The 14,348-nt window shown below is 36.0% G+C and overlaps 2 protein-coding genes across 4 annotated transcripts in view; one reads left to right on the top strand and one right to left on the bottom strand.

Annotated features, from left to right (window-relative positions):
- The window catches only part of LOC139127037 (uncharacterized), a 33,339-nt gene that overhangs the window by 8,472 nt on the left and 10,519 nt on the right, over window positions 1–14,348 (bottom strand). For all 3 annotated transcript variants that reach the window (XM_070692963.1, XM_070692965.1, XM_070692964.1), the window contains exons 3-13: window positions 8,783–8,933; window positions 8,342–8,426; window positions 7,545–7,755; window positions 7,230–7,349; window positions 6,623–6,753; window positions 6,068–6,224; window positions 4,748–4,837; window positions 4,303–4,420; window positions 2,204–2,362; window positions 1,408–1,601; window positions 861–1,010 (exon numbers count right to left, since the gene is read on the bottom strand). In XM_070692963.1, coding sequence (XP_070549064.1) covers window positions 861–1,010; window positions 1,408–1,601; window positions 2,204–2,362; window positions 4,303–4,420; window positions 4,748–4,782 — 656 coding nt within the window. In that variant the 5' untranslated portion in view covers window positions 4,783–4,837; window positions 6,068–6,224; window positions 6,623–6,753; ... (2 more) ...; window positions 8,342–8,426; window positions 8,783–8,933. The remainder of the gene's footprint in view (window positions 1–860; window positions 1,011–1,407; window positions 1,602–2,203; window positions 2,363–4,302; window positions 4,421–4,747; window positions 4,838–6,067; window positions 6,225–6,622; window positions 6,754–7,229; window positions 7,350–7,544; window positions 7,756–8,341; window positions 8,427–8,782; window positions 8,934–14,348) is intronic.
- On the top strand, window positions 10,032–13,903 carry LOC139126999 (uncharacterized). The gene is made up of 3 exons (XM_070692925.1): window positions 10,032–10,729; window positions 11,412–11,542; window positions 11,850–13,903. The coding sequence occupies exons 1-3, from the start codon at window positions 10,134–10,136 to the stop codon at window positions 13,163–13,165; spliced, it is 2,043 nt and encodes a 680-aa protein (XP_070549026.1). The 5' UTR covers window positions 10,032–10,133; the 3' UTR covers window positions 13,166–13,903.

Here is a 14,348-nt window from a genome sequence, read left to right as displayed (position 1 = left end):
GAAGATATTTAAAGATTAAATTGGTATTTTTCGAAAATCCAATACGGCGTCCAAACTACTTGACCGATCAAAATGCTTTTTGCAAACTTGGAAGAGATCACACGTCTGATGACACGAGTAAAATTTCATTTCAATCAGTATTTTAGTTCTGGAGAAAAAGATTTTTAAAGATTAAATTGGTATTTTTCGAAATTCCAATATGGCGGCCTAATCACGTGACTGATCCAGATGTCTTTTGCAAACTTGAAGATATCACTCTAAGAATGACATGAGTAAAATTTGAGGTCAATCTGTGTGTTAGTTCTGGGGAAGAAGATTTTTAAAGATTAAATTGGTATTTTTTTGAAAAACAATATGGCAGCCAAATCATGTGACCTATCCAAATGACATTTATTAACTTGAAAGAGATCACTACACAGGTTGGCTTGGGCCCCTAAAGAAGCAGAAGAATAATTATGAACTCCTGTAAAAACAATAGCAGCCAAAGCTGCAAGGCATGGGCCCCTAAAAACCCTAATGAAACTAATAGGGGCCAAGCTGATGGGCTTGGGCCCCTAATTATGAAAAATATAGCTTATGAAGCCTTACAGGGAAACAGTCATCAGAACTGCACCAGTGCGAATTTCTTGTTTACAAACAATGAATTCCATGCACTATATCTAGAATGCATCTTATTATCATAGCTGCAACATTTAAATTGTACGATGTAGATCATGACAGTCGTGTTAACTTTCATCAATTACCATCGTACCTTGGATGCAGTGTTTACATTGGTCATATGAGTCCCATACCACCTTGGAGGGCAATTCTGACAACTGTATCCGTTTGACATGAATGTATTAGAGGATGTTAAAACCTACCGGATCAGTTGGCCTTCTTTCCAAATACCACCTCGCATGATGAACTCCAATAATTGCAGTTTGCTGAATGACATCGTTACATCCTTGGATAGATTTTTGTAGTTACTGTATATGCATCTTGATCTTACAACCCCCATGAACTGTTCACATCTGGAACAATATATGAAGGTATAAACTTTGTGAGAAGTTTTAAATTAAGGCTGATTAAGTCTCTGAAATTTTCCCAATAATTGTTATGTGACAATCACACATCAAACAATTAATCCGTATATAACAAGAAAATCCATATATAATATGATTAATATTCTAGCTGTATGATTTTTAGGGAGTATATCTTTACTCCCTGCATATTAATTGCATTGGTAAGTTTGTAATGTTTAGGGTATAAAAAGGACAGACTGACAGTGGTAAATTTTCACTACATGCCTACAGTTACATCATGTATTCACATGCACATTTGAAACAGTCTCTTATTATCACCCTTATTAGCAGATATAAATGAAAGCAAACCTTTTACTGTAGCATTTTATGAAAATACATGACTTACCTTTCAGTGCAGTAGCATTTAGATGGTCCAAAGTCAGAAATATGTGAAGGCAGGTGTAGAAGCATGTGAGTCTTTGACTTCCTTAACAGTGTTGGGTTTTCTTTCTTTGCTTGAAGCATAAATGCCTGTATTAGCTTTTTTATATGCTCTATCTGAGATTCTTCAACAGATGTCTGATAGACTTCAAAGAATATCTGTAAATGAGTTGAGCCAGAACAAAAATATAATCTACATGACACTAGTCTACTTTTATTACCAAAAACATATATGTGTGATTTATGTGTATCATTGGACATCTTTGATATGTATTTGCGTGTATGTGAAGTATGTAAAAGTGGGGTTGGGGGGTGGGTTGGGTGGGGGATGGTGTTATGTGTTTGCGTGCGTGTGTGTGATTGACCAACGCTGTTGATGGCATCACATACACATTGTGAGTTGACATATCTGCTACATGATTTGGAGCAGTAAGTGTTGGTTCAAGGCCTAGTGTGGTACATGAAACATTATTAATATGAACTGTAACATCAACTATCTCTCCTACCTCTGAGTTATGAAAGTATACACTGCCTTTAACTCTTATCCGCTTAATCAACAAAATTGTTTGATTTCTGAGTAACCAGTATCTTGTATTATAGAGTCATTATTGTGTTAAGTGAATAACAGTAATTTGTATATATATACCGAGCAGTATCAAAGTAAGTCATTGCATTTGTCTGTTTTGAACATTTTATTCAAGAGTAGATGTATTGTTTATTTGATACGTTAAAACATCAATCATAAATATTTATCAATTTACCTCTGACAAAATTTGCCACAGTTTCCTCTGTTCCGCTGACAAAACATCATGTAACATGAACACAGCAACTTGTATCCATAATTTAAACTCTCGTCCTACAAATGACTTGTATGAGGTGATATTTGCCAGTCTGCTTGAGTGGGGCGTCCAATCATATGACTATGGCAAAAAGAAAGTGTAAACCTGTCAATTAGTACACACTACCATCCAACGATTACATTAACATTTTCCTCAAAACTGTCAATTAATTGATTGGTACTTAGTAGCCAAGCAGACTTGAGGTTTTTTAATTGTGTCCCATCAGTAAATCATGCAACAACAATACAATAATTATACATCACCAGTCTTGATTGGGATCTAAAGCTACAATGTTATAAATACAGCAACTTTCATGATATCCTGGAGTTTCATTGTTTCATGTCAATGAATTAAACAGCACCCACAATTAGGGAAACAAGTCATCGTTGATGACACAGTCCCCGCTTGTCCATTTTGTTATAATCTTTGGTGTCTAGGTAGCTGTGATCTAGGTAGCTGACACTGATGCAACGAGTGCATCAGGCCTGTGACTTGCATAATAAAGTAATCTGAGGAACGTTCAATAAATGACTCATCTCTGCCGGTAATGACCACTGAAGGAACTTTTGATTACATGTAACCAGGAAAAATCTTTGTTTTTATTTTTTTATTTGGATTCTGATTGCTATCAGATATAATTCAATTGTTGTTTTGGAATGAATGTTGCCATTTAAGTTAGAGAGGATATGTTTGAAAGATTTGGCATTGCAAGTAAACACAAACAACTAATTTGATTGATATCATGAACAAGCTGCCATCTTACAAGGCAATTCAAATCAGAGCCTGTATTCAGCTACGTTATTAGCTACCCTGTGATTGGCAAACGACAAAAAATTTCACCACAAAAACGCACTACCTGAACTTCTGAGAAAATAAATTTGATTCAAGAACTAAATAAATAAGTTTGAGGTACAATAAGAACGACATTCGCCTCTGAACGCTTTCGATAACCGTACTGGCCCTGACGTTTGATCGCGACGTCTCCGTAAATCATGACAGTCAATGTGAACACATACGAAAGTTTGATCACATATTTTGACGAGTACGCAACAAATTCGCCAGAAATGAACAAAAACCAATAAATATGAAATAAATAATTACATATCTTGTATATTTCGACAAAAGAATATGTTTTAGACGTAAGAATATGACGCGAGGTCAACAGTTCGGAACGTCACGGTGTTGTACGTTTTGTACACACAAATGCATGATCAATGGCCATCTTGGCCGTCTCAATACACGGTGAAGAATGCCGCGATACCAAAGTTTACTTGACATAAACAGACCTGATCGCTCCAAAATCACATATTAAATTAAGATTTCGTGAAAATCCTTTCAAATTTCTTCATCATTAGTGTTTTCGGCCTAGAAAACCGAACTGACATACTCAAACTTGAGCTTTCAGAGAGGCTGGTCAATGCGATGCGATGCTCCGTGGTGACGCCATTCAAGCTGCTGTTCAACTTCAAAATCACGTTCGGCCGATCAAAAAAAGTCTTCATTTTCTCAGAGATTATCCTCAAAAATACCAAAATATGTCATTTCTATAAAGAAATGGCCAATAACTTGTCACAAAACGATCGTCTTTAGGATGTACAGCAGGAAAAAGTGTTCAGAATGTCTCTCACTTCGGCGAAGTCAGCGACCAGATCTGATTAGATATTCACGGTAATAATAGTCGACCCGATTTCCTCGAAAGGTCGCTCAAATTACTGGAAATTGCCATAGCTACAACTGATGATGTCATTATTTTAGTCCTTATATGGACCTGAAGTGGGTTCAAAGGGTATGTAATGGATTTATTTGTCAGGTGACCTGTTAAACGCGGGAAATCAAGTTCCAAACTTAGCATGAGCGAACCTCAGGCCGTGTACGGATATATCCGTGCATGGCGCTGAGCGTGAGTTGGGCGTGTACGGATATATACGGGCATGGCGTTTTAAGGGTTAATTTTAACCATCTTGACCTGGTGGTGAAATAGGGACTTGGCAGGAAAAGGGTTAAATCTTAATTCAACTTACCTTTAGTTTTAAATCTATGTTGTGTTTAGCATCATCTGATAAGGAATTGAATGTAAACGTAGTCATATCCCTCACAGTTCCCAGAAGAAGCGAATGGAGCCTTTCATACGGTGTGTCTCTGTGGTTATTATGAAAGAAATCTATGATAATGATGTAGTCCTAGCTGTAAACTAACTAGTGACTACAGTTTCAGCAACTGCTGGAATGTATTTTCCTTTGGGTATTTGCATTTTAACCCATTTCACATATTTACAATTGCCGTTTCTAAAAATGTCATCTTACGGGATGGCATGAAAATACTATACACTAAACACTCTTGCTGCATTGCATTGCTACAATATCATTTGCTGGTAGAAAAAATCCCTACTCAAGTGATTTAGGAGAGTAAATATCACACCTGTAGCAAGGTATAATTGATATGCATCATCTAGTTAAAAATACTCACAAATTTCCTCTAAATGATATCAAGTTGCCTTCCATAAGAGGATTTTCTTTTTCGTTGACTCCATAACTTGTACGTAAGACTTTCTTCTCCCTGTATGATACAATATGAAAAAATTGTGAAAGTTGCATCTCAGCAGATGGATACATGGGATGAGTGTTAGATCTGGCAGGATTGATCAGAGTATTAACAAAATATATTGCATAACTTATGTGTGGTTTACACATACAAACAACCACATGATCAATTTAAGTGAAAGGTGACAGGGTCACCAGGCAAACGAAAGGTAAACAGATACAGATCTTTAAGGTTGACCGTTTACACATGCATGATCATCACCACACGTTTTCTTCTAAAGTACACACAGAATTGTTGATAAGCCAGACATTAACGGTTCGGACTCATTTACAGATCATTGTGTGTGAGTGGTCAATTTGTATGCATGTGTGCAGTCAATTGACTTTCTATTTGCATGAAAACGCTCATAAACTGGCACCCTGTGATGAACATGCACAAAAATACACAGTAATGGTTTGTTTACGTGCCCATGAATATGAATAATATCTTAAACATAGTAGCTTTACAGCTACAATGAAAACAGTGATTTGTACAAAGGTAATAATCAACCACAAATTAAAATGGAGCACTTGTGGGCAAAGTTTAGACACTTTTTAAAAAATATTCAAATTTGCAAAATTTTTGAAGCACGCGCACTACTCACTGACAAATTCTGGGTGGGGTCTCATTGTTGTCCTCACAAGAAATTTCATAAATTTTGTCAGTTTTGGGTTCGTTGATAATATAAAGAAATAACAGACTCCGCGCTGACCATTAACGTTTATTTATGTGCGCGGGCGAGAGGAAAGCAAAACTGACGGGCTTGGCAAGCCTAGCCCATTAAGTTTTGGCTTTCCTCTTGCCCTTGCCCATAAAAAAACGTTTAAGCAATAAAAGCACACCCAGCCTTGGTATACCACTAGATTTTGACCATTTCATGACAAATATGCACGAGCGATAGCGAGTGCATATATGAAGTGAACTGGTCAAAATCGAATGGTATACCTTCGCTGGGTGTGATTTATTGCTATCATGTCATAACAGTATATTGAAATTCTCGCATAGAACATCAAAAAAGGATTTGGGCTCTTGCCGAGAGCTCACACGTGTGCCAGCCAATATACCACTGTTCTTTTCGCGTCTCGACCAAGCAGATCACTGCATTTGTGCCATCAATATACTGGTATGATATAATAATGGTTAGCGCATCGTCCATTAATTCTACATTGAAATATATCCAAATAGTGATAATGAGAGTATTCTTACCTCTACATAAAACTCCATGATGCAACATAATTGTATGTAATCACTAGCAGTTTCTGCATAGACAAAATCACCAATATAATAATCTACATTTCCCACACGGACCATCGGTGATAGGAAATTGTGGTTCTGACTCCATTTGTTTGCATGGTACAACTCACTGTAATGTAATGTTAAATTAAATTGAAAAGTTAGGACAATATAATACTGATTGTCAATATGGTGATCAAGTTCAATGCTCATTACCCGTGATACTGCATAATGCCCTTTTGAAAACTACTGTACGTTTAAACAGAATAATCTGATTAAGATTCTTGACTTTTTTACAGGCATTCTCAACAAATTACACATTAATGAACATGTAACTCTGACTACATGATTATATAATAATAACAGTATAAAGAATGTACATGTGGTAACTGAACATCAATAATCTCAGAAATATTTAAGTACAATGTATGGTTTAAGATGTATCTGACATTTTACAAAAAAATCATTTTGTCAATCGTTGACAACATCTACATTACTACATAATACACTAAAAAAATCAGTACTTACCTTATTTCACCTGTGGTTGACTTTTCATGTACCCGATGCAAGTTTTCAGCAATGCAGGGAATAGCCATACACATTCGAATTTGCTGGATGATTGAAAGATGATAGAACTCTTGGCCTGAATTGGTTGTATACTGATGATGTTAAAAAAAGAACAGAACCTTCGTTAATCAAATCACTGTAATCCATAAATTCTTTTTCAGTATTGTCTATTTCTCAAAACTGTCAATTCAGTGACACAAATATTAAATTTTGTTGTGCCAATCAGAACAGTTTCCTTGAAGAGATGATTTGATAAACAGAAAGAGTAGATAAAATCCTACAACTTTAACTCTTGTATTTCCCTATTCAAACTATCCATGTATCCAATTTGATGTGCAAATCCCTACTATACATTGGATGCTCATACTACATAAATTTGATGCACTTTAAAAAAGTTGATTTGGCAACACTATGCACAGTTGCATGTACAATATACATCACACAAGTTTTCTTCGGAAGTACATACCGAACTTACTGTCTGCCTTATCAACACAATGTGAGTATATTGAAGTAGGTAACGTATGATGAACAGAAAATGTTCACATCTGATTTAATCTGGTGTATGTACCTTACTTGGTGGAATGTAACCAGGAAGATTGTTCACCAACTTTTTAACATGTTTCAATGATGGGATGGTAGGATCTCTCTTCTTTAGTAAATACCAGATGTATTTCAGTGTAGTTGTACCCTGTCAAAAGAAATAAACAAAATAGAACATGTATATCCTTTTTGACATCAGTCATAACTGATACTAAAATAAAACCAGGGTAAATGTAAACTTCACCACTTCTGACTATCAGAACTAAAAGTTTAAATGTATGAAAATGTACAGATGTTACTTTGACTAGATTTGTTCATTAATGAAATTATTAAATACACTTACCACTGGATGTGGACCATAGACAAGTAGAGCCAATTCCACTTCTGCTGAACTTTTAAATGGATAAAAGCACTATCATGATTAGTGTTGCTTTCATCCTCACTAGATTCATCTTGGTCATCGTTATCGTCATCATCACCATCATCATCATCATTATCCATATTACCCTGTAATACATCTGCACATCCAGTCTGTTGATCATGAGTCGTTGCAACTGCACAAGGTGGAGACATACATTTTAAGAATAACATATCATTGTTTTACACACGATACTTCACAGTGACTATACAGTTAAATACGTCATTTTGAATCCCACTGTTGTGGAAGTGGGTCCTGCGATCTTCTTATTCTGTTGCGAAAGGCTGTCAGTTTTGCTGATATACCGGTACTACAGCTGAAATGTCAAGTACTTTGTTGAGGCAGCATTTGATTGATGTTCATGGGTTCATGAAGCATGAAAACATGTCAAACATATTTATTTAGTGCTTCAGATGGATTTTTTGTGGAGTTTTGTCTTTTACGCTGTTAACCTTTTCTATTCAAATCAGATATGTTTATCATAGCTGCAGTGTTCCTTTTATACCCGTAGTCCAGAACATTATTGAAATTCAACAAATTTCCTGATGATTAGAATACTTATGAAAAACCCTATAGGCTACGAGAAACAAACAGTTTGTACGGTACATGGTGTTTGAATCAAATCCTAATGATTTTGCATTCTGCAGTCGAAAATGCAAATTGGGATCAAGTTGCAAGTCTTTTTTCTAATATAAACAAATATGTACTGCACATTAACTTACACTTCCATGATTCTATTCCACTGCAACTAACCAGTGTTTCTTGAGAATCCTGAGACGTACACGTTATCATGGGTGATCCATCTTCCTAAAAATTGCAAAAAAAATATGTTGCAGTGGATAAATTAACCAAATCGTGCAAGCAATACGCACACTCTAGGAAAAGACTGACTGTATATTGTACCTTGCTGATATGAATTATTCTTCCCTTCATGAAAATATATATATTTATGCATGCATTAAACAGTACAGGTCCTCTTCATATATATTATGCTATATTATAATATTAAACACACTTTATCAAATCGCCTATAATGTGAAAGATTATGTCATCAGTTACACCATGGACACTGACCAGTCAATATAGACTATTTTTGGACATAAGGGAATTTTTGGACATCAAGTAATTAAGTCAAAGTTCTACTCAAACTTCTATGCACTTACACTGTCTTGACTTTCCAGAAGCAGTTCTTTTTCAACTGCTTGCCGCTTCACTTCAACTAGATGATTGGTACTTTTAAGGTGTCTTTTGAGATTAAATACTCTACGAAAATCTTTTCCACATGTTTCACAAACAGTGTCCTGTGTGTCCATTCTAAAAGATAAAAATAGGCACTTGTTAGCCAGGTAATTAAAATTATTCTGTCTTGTAATAATAGTATGGCTGTAGCAGCTCTCCATCCATGTAAGTAACATACTTTGTAGATTTATTGTAACCACGGGGACCCAGAAGTCTGATTGTTCTTGTTGTTGAGTTATTGTTGTTTTTGTTTATTAGTCATGTTGTTGTTGTTGTTATAATTGTTGACAAAAAAATTCAAAAAAAGTAACTATTATATTGTTGTTATTTCAAACGTAATGTAGATGTCCTAAGAATCGCTACAATTACACGGACGCTATCATTATTTGACCCAATACAACTCTCTCCAAAACTAGAGGTTAACATTCGGAGAGAGTTGCATTGGGTCAAATAATGATAGTGTCCTAGTAGTGATTCTTACTCTTAGGACATCAACATTGCGTTTGAAACAACAACACTATACTATAGTTATGTTCGTTGAATTTTATTGGTCAACAACAATGACAACAACAACAACAAAACTAATAAACATAACAACACTTTCCAGACTTCTGGGTCCCCTGTTATTTAACAAATCAACACTTTGTTTCTTGTTCTTCACCATATCAATAACATATAAAACGTAACATGGGCCAGGTCCATGTATACATTTCGTTAATGATATCTCTAACCTAGAAGTTTGACCCGTCGCTCGGAGATGCTCCCCTGTCTTACTATAAACTTTCTACGGTCCATAGACACTTGCTACAGGGTCCATGCTCTGAACATGGAGGTAGGAAGCCCCCCTCCATGCTCTGAACTACTAAGCATACGGGCCAGATCACGGTCCTGGCTAGCCCTGCGTATATGTCTGTGTGTTCCCGGCGTTATACGCCGTATAACGCCGGGAACACACAGACCTGTCAGACTTTGTACACAGAGCCGGCTAGGTCCTGGCCAGATCTGTTCTATTTTTGTACATCCATGATTAGTTCATTAGATACTTAGGGTCTATGGTTTAACCGTAGACACAATATTGTTACTAGGCAGCGTTTGCTCTTTCGGTGCTCCATAATTAATGACGGAACGCTTCCGTCCAGCGTTCTGATTGCATGCATTGACGTCGCATATAGACCTTTTTCCATATCCAGCATGCATTGCGGCGGATGTTACATCAATGCGGAAGTAGGGACATGGCAACGCACGACGCTACTACTGTTTACATATTGATTCAAGATGGCGAGCCTTGGTAACTCAACTCCTCATCCAAACTTTGCAGATTTAAAACGAATGAAAGTTCGCGATTTGCGAAGTCTTTGTAAAAGTGTAGGACTTGATGGTAACGTTGCAAAACAGGATCTTTTACCCCAGCTCTGCGTCCATTATGGTATTTCAAGGAGCGGCAATCAGAGCCTTGCTCCACTGTTGCCGGCGAAGAAACCCCGGGTGACGTACGCAGCAGACGACACGCTCAAAGAAGAGTTTTCAAAATTGCCGCCATATCATGCTGTGAAATCGTGTTGGACAACAGATATACGGGGTGTACCCCCTGTAAGTTTTGAACAAGTGAAGTATTACTTGATTGAAAGTAATGAAAAAACGTTTGACAAGGAAGCCCTGAGAGCATATAAAGCAATGAAAGCATACAAACTTTGGGATGGCGGTCATGTGCACAGTTTACAGCTTCACTATCTTAAAAACATCAGCAAGAAATTCATGTTTGTGAAAGGATGCGTAAATGCCTCTGAAGATACTCACAAGACTTACACAGTTCATATTACTATTGCAAGTGATGGTTGTATTTACGGTGGATCGTGTCAGTGCGTAGCGGGGTAAGTTTTCATTTATGACCAAATTTTCTTTCTTTTGTTTTTGGTGTGCTACTTTCGAGTGACTTTGTTGGCCGTGTCTAGGGTTTGTCGTGTGATTGGCCGTAAAAATATGGGCGCATTGCTGTTGCATGTTTACTTTTATAAATGATATGAGTTTTTTAGGTTGTTTGGCTACTTGAATCATACTGAAATACTGGTGAGGTGTATGCAATACCTCCCCTGCTTGTCGACAGACAAGATAAAACATGTAGTTTAACATTTTCTGGTACAGACCAGAAAGTCCAGTTCAATCCTCCACTATATCTCAACAATGCATGACTTTATACACTGTTACATAATGTTAAGGCCCCGTGCAGGTTTTGATGTGGTTTTGATTTGGGGCTCCTTTCACATAGATAAAAATAACATGTTGATATTTTAGTAATAGTGTTTATTTGAATCAACAAGTTTCTATTTGTACTCACTGAAGAGATTTATATGCTAATATACAGTTTTACAACAAAAACTTAATATAATTACCAAGTGATAATATCTTTGTCAGCTAAAGTTTGCCCAAGACTTAAATTTAATTGTAAAACACAAAAAAATGTGTGTTATGTGCACAGGTATTTTTGACAAGCTACCACCAATGTCTTGTCAGGGTGAATCACAATTATTGATTTCTTTCATTTTTTTCTTTCAGTCTTGGAGAGGCATGTAGCCATATTGCAGCCATGTTATTTGCATTGGAAGATTTTGTTGCCAATGGTTACAAAGATTTGGAGAATGGACCAGCAACAACAGAAGTACTCTGTAAATGGATTGCCAAAAAAGGTAATATGAGTTTATATATTAGGGATTAGTCAGTTTCTTTGGTGGGGGGTGACTCGTACAGCTAGAATTAAAATTCCTTGCAATCAAAAAACAAACTGACCCCCACCCCCACAGAGCATTTCCAAAACACAGTGACCCCGTACCACCAATGTCTTGTCAGGGTGACTCCCTCATGAATCCCCCTCCCCACAGAAGAAACTGACCAGTCCCTAAATTTTGAACCAATATTTCATAATAAGTTTATAATGTGCTTTGTACATAACCTTGGTGTGATAGACTGATTTATATTTTTGCTATTTGTTTACAGATAGTAAAGTGATACCAAAACCATTGTCAGAAATTGACGTTTATAAGCCAGAACATGGAAAAGAGGTAAAAAGAGATAGTTCTACACAGAGGCAACATGATGGTAGAGCAGTCTGGCAGAGACAAGTTGATTATGATGCTCTGTTGAAGCTCCAAGGCAGGCTTTTGAATTCAGCAGTTGTGGTTCCTGCAGCACACAGTCTAGCCTTTCATAGAGTCAGGCCAGCTGAAAAAAAGGCTGAAATTGAAAGGGCAATTAAAAATGCCAACAGTATACAAGTTATGCCAGAACATCTAGTGATATCTTTACATGAAGATTTCACAGTAGCACTTAATACCACTGTGTCAACACAAATACCCCCGACTGTAATAAACACAAATGTTCAAGAAATTAATTGCACTAACAACACTACCAATCATAAATTACTTACTGAAAACAAAGATGATGATATCCCTGACAATGCTGACCTATCATCTTCATTCTTTGTTGATAAATTTGTTAATTTTAAAGAGTCAATGAAATCTATGACAACAGCTGAGGTTAAAATAATTCAACAGCACACAAAAGGTCAGTCAAAAAACCCGCAATGGTTTGAGTATAGAGCTGGCAGAGTAACAGCTTCAAAATTTGGTCGAATAAAGAAAATGAGAGAGAGTACACCGCCGGATAATCTTGTCAAAGAAATTATGCAATATGATAAGAAATCATCTGTACCAAAAGCATGTCAATATGGACTTGATATGGAGGGGCCTGCTGTAGATATCTATCTCAATGAAATGCGGAAAAGGGGGCATACTAGTATCACAGGTTGCACGACAGGGTTTATTATTGATGTTGAAAGACCATGGCAGGGTGCCAGTGTAGACTTGTTGGTTGAAGATTTAACAGTCAATGATAAATTGGGAATAGCAGAAATAAAAAATCCTGTTTCTAATGGGTTGACATTGCAAGAAATAGCCAAAAGCAGGGGCAACTCATTCTGTCTGTTATGGGATGAAAATTCTAAAATGTTAAAAGTAAATCCCAAGCATGATTATTATTTCCAAATTATGGGTCAAATGGGTATATTAAAGAGGAAATGGTGTGATTTTGTTGTATGTGCTATATTTGATGTTGATACTATTGTTGATGGAGGTGGCTATGATGTATATATTGAAAGAGTTTCTTTTGATGAGGGAAATTATTCAGATCTTTGTAAACGTGTTGAGGATTTTTTTGTCAAGGGTGTTGTACCTGAAATTCTGACTCATCGGGTGAAACGTGGCCAGCCACTGTATCCCAATAGTTCAGTCTATGTATATAGAAAAACTGCATAAAATATCAGTGGTGTAAATATTTTGTAAATATGTGGTGAATGTAAAATGTATAAAGAAAAACTACATGAAGTACAGGAGATTTAGGGAAGCTTTGACACTTTGATACCACCATGCATGTTTTCTTACACACACTAAACGTTTTCATATCATTTACAGGAAGGAACCTAATAACAGGATTGTTTGTACATGATAAACAACAGAGACACCCAAATTTATCTGGCATGGAAGCAGAGACAGATTACTATCACTGGGTGTCTTTGTTGTTTATCCTGTACAAATAATCAAGTCATTTCTTCCTCTTAATGATATGAAAACATGCATTGCAGACATTAAAGTATCAAAGCTTCCCTAAATCTCCTATATTAATGGTGTAAATATTTTGTGAATTAATTGAAGTTAGAAAAACTGCATGATGTAATAATGGTGCAAATATTTAGTGAATATAAAATTAATTGGTATTTCCACTACTTCAATCAAAAGGTAAACATTGGACTTCAGATGACTTTTTATTGCCATATCCAGTACCCTGGTCATGTGTTATTAACTGCATTCTACATTTTTTCTCTAGTATTTACAGACTTGAATGGTTATGCAATACACAATATTTGATGACCTTTGAATTCTTTTATCAGAGAACATGATTCTTTTTACTTTCAAGGCAATTTACAGTTTAGTTTTACTATATATATTTGAAAAAAGAATATATTTGACAAAAGAAAATTACAATATATGCAATTCAAGCGCATTTTAGAAATTTTATCATTTAATTGCAATTTAAGAGTGTATACCTGATTTCATGCCATGTGGCTCATTTTTAGCAAATGTACTGTATCAGATATTCCCATTATTAAACTTACCTTCAACCCTTATACCCTCATTCCATTCATATGGACAAAATAATTACAAACAAAATGCCTGAAATGAAAAAAAATGTTTGGCAGTTGAGAATTTAATTACAATTAACAATCTGTCTTTCTTGTTGCACATCTTTTAATAGGGTGTAAAAGTATGTATGAACTCTGAAGAGACAAGTGTTGATTATGGTTCCCGTCTGACAGATTTACTCTTCCAACACTGGATTTTAGTCATCCTGTTTCCTTATTGTTGTGCTGGTTGCAACCTTGACCTTCACCAGCAAACATAACCAGAGATATTATGTATCATACTGCCATTTCATTCAGTA

The sequence above is a fragment of the Ptychodera flava genome, unplaced genomic scaffold (genome assembly GCF_041260155.1).
Source record: "Ptychodera flava strain L36383 unplaced genomic scaffold, AS_Pfla_20210202 Scaffold_28__1_contigs__length_4768798_pilon, whole genome shotgun sequence".
In the NCBI taxonomy this organism is placed as follows: domain Eukaryota; kingdom Metazoa; phylum Hemichordata; class Enteropneusta; family Ptychoderidae; genus Ptychodera; species Ptychodera flava.
This window is presented reverse-complemented; position numbering and strand designations above follow the sequence as displayed.

Coding starts and splice junctions, on each gene's coding strand:
- LOC139126999 (XM_070692925.1), top strand. CDS start 10,134: ATGGCGAGCCTTGGTAACTCAACTCCTCATCCAAACTTTGCAGATTTA. Junction 10,730..11,411: donor TCGTGTCAGTGCGTAGCGGG/GTAAGTTTTCAT, acceptor TTTTTCTTTCAG/TCTTGGAGAGGCATGTAGCC. Junction 11,543..11,849: donor TAAATGGATTGCCAAAAAAG/GTAATATGAGTT, acceptor ATTTGTTTACAG/ATAGTAAAGTGATACCAAAA.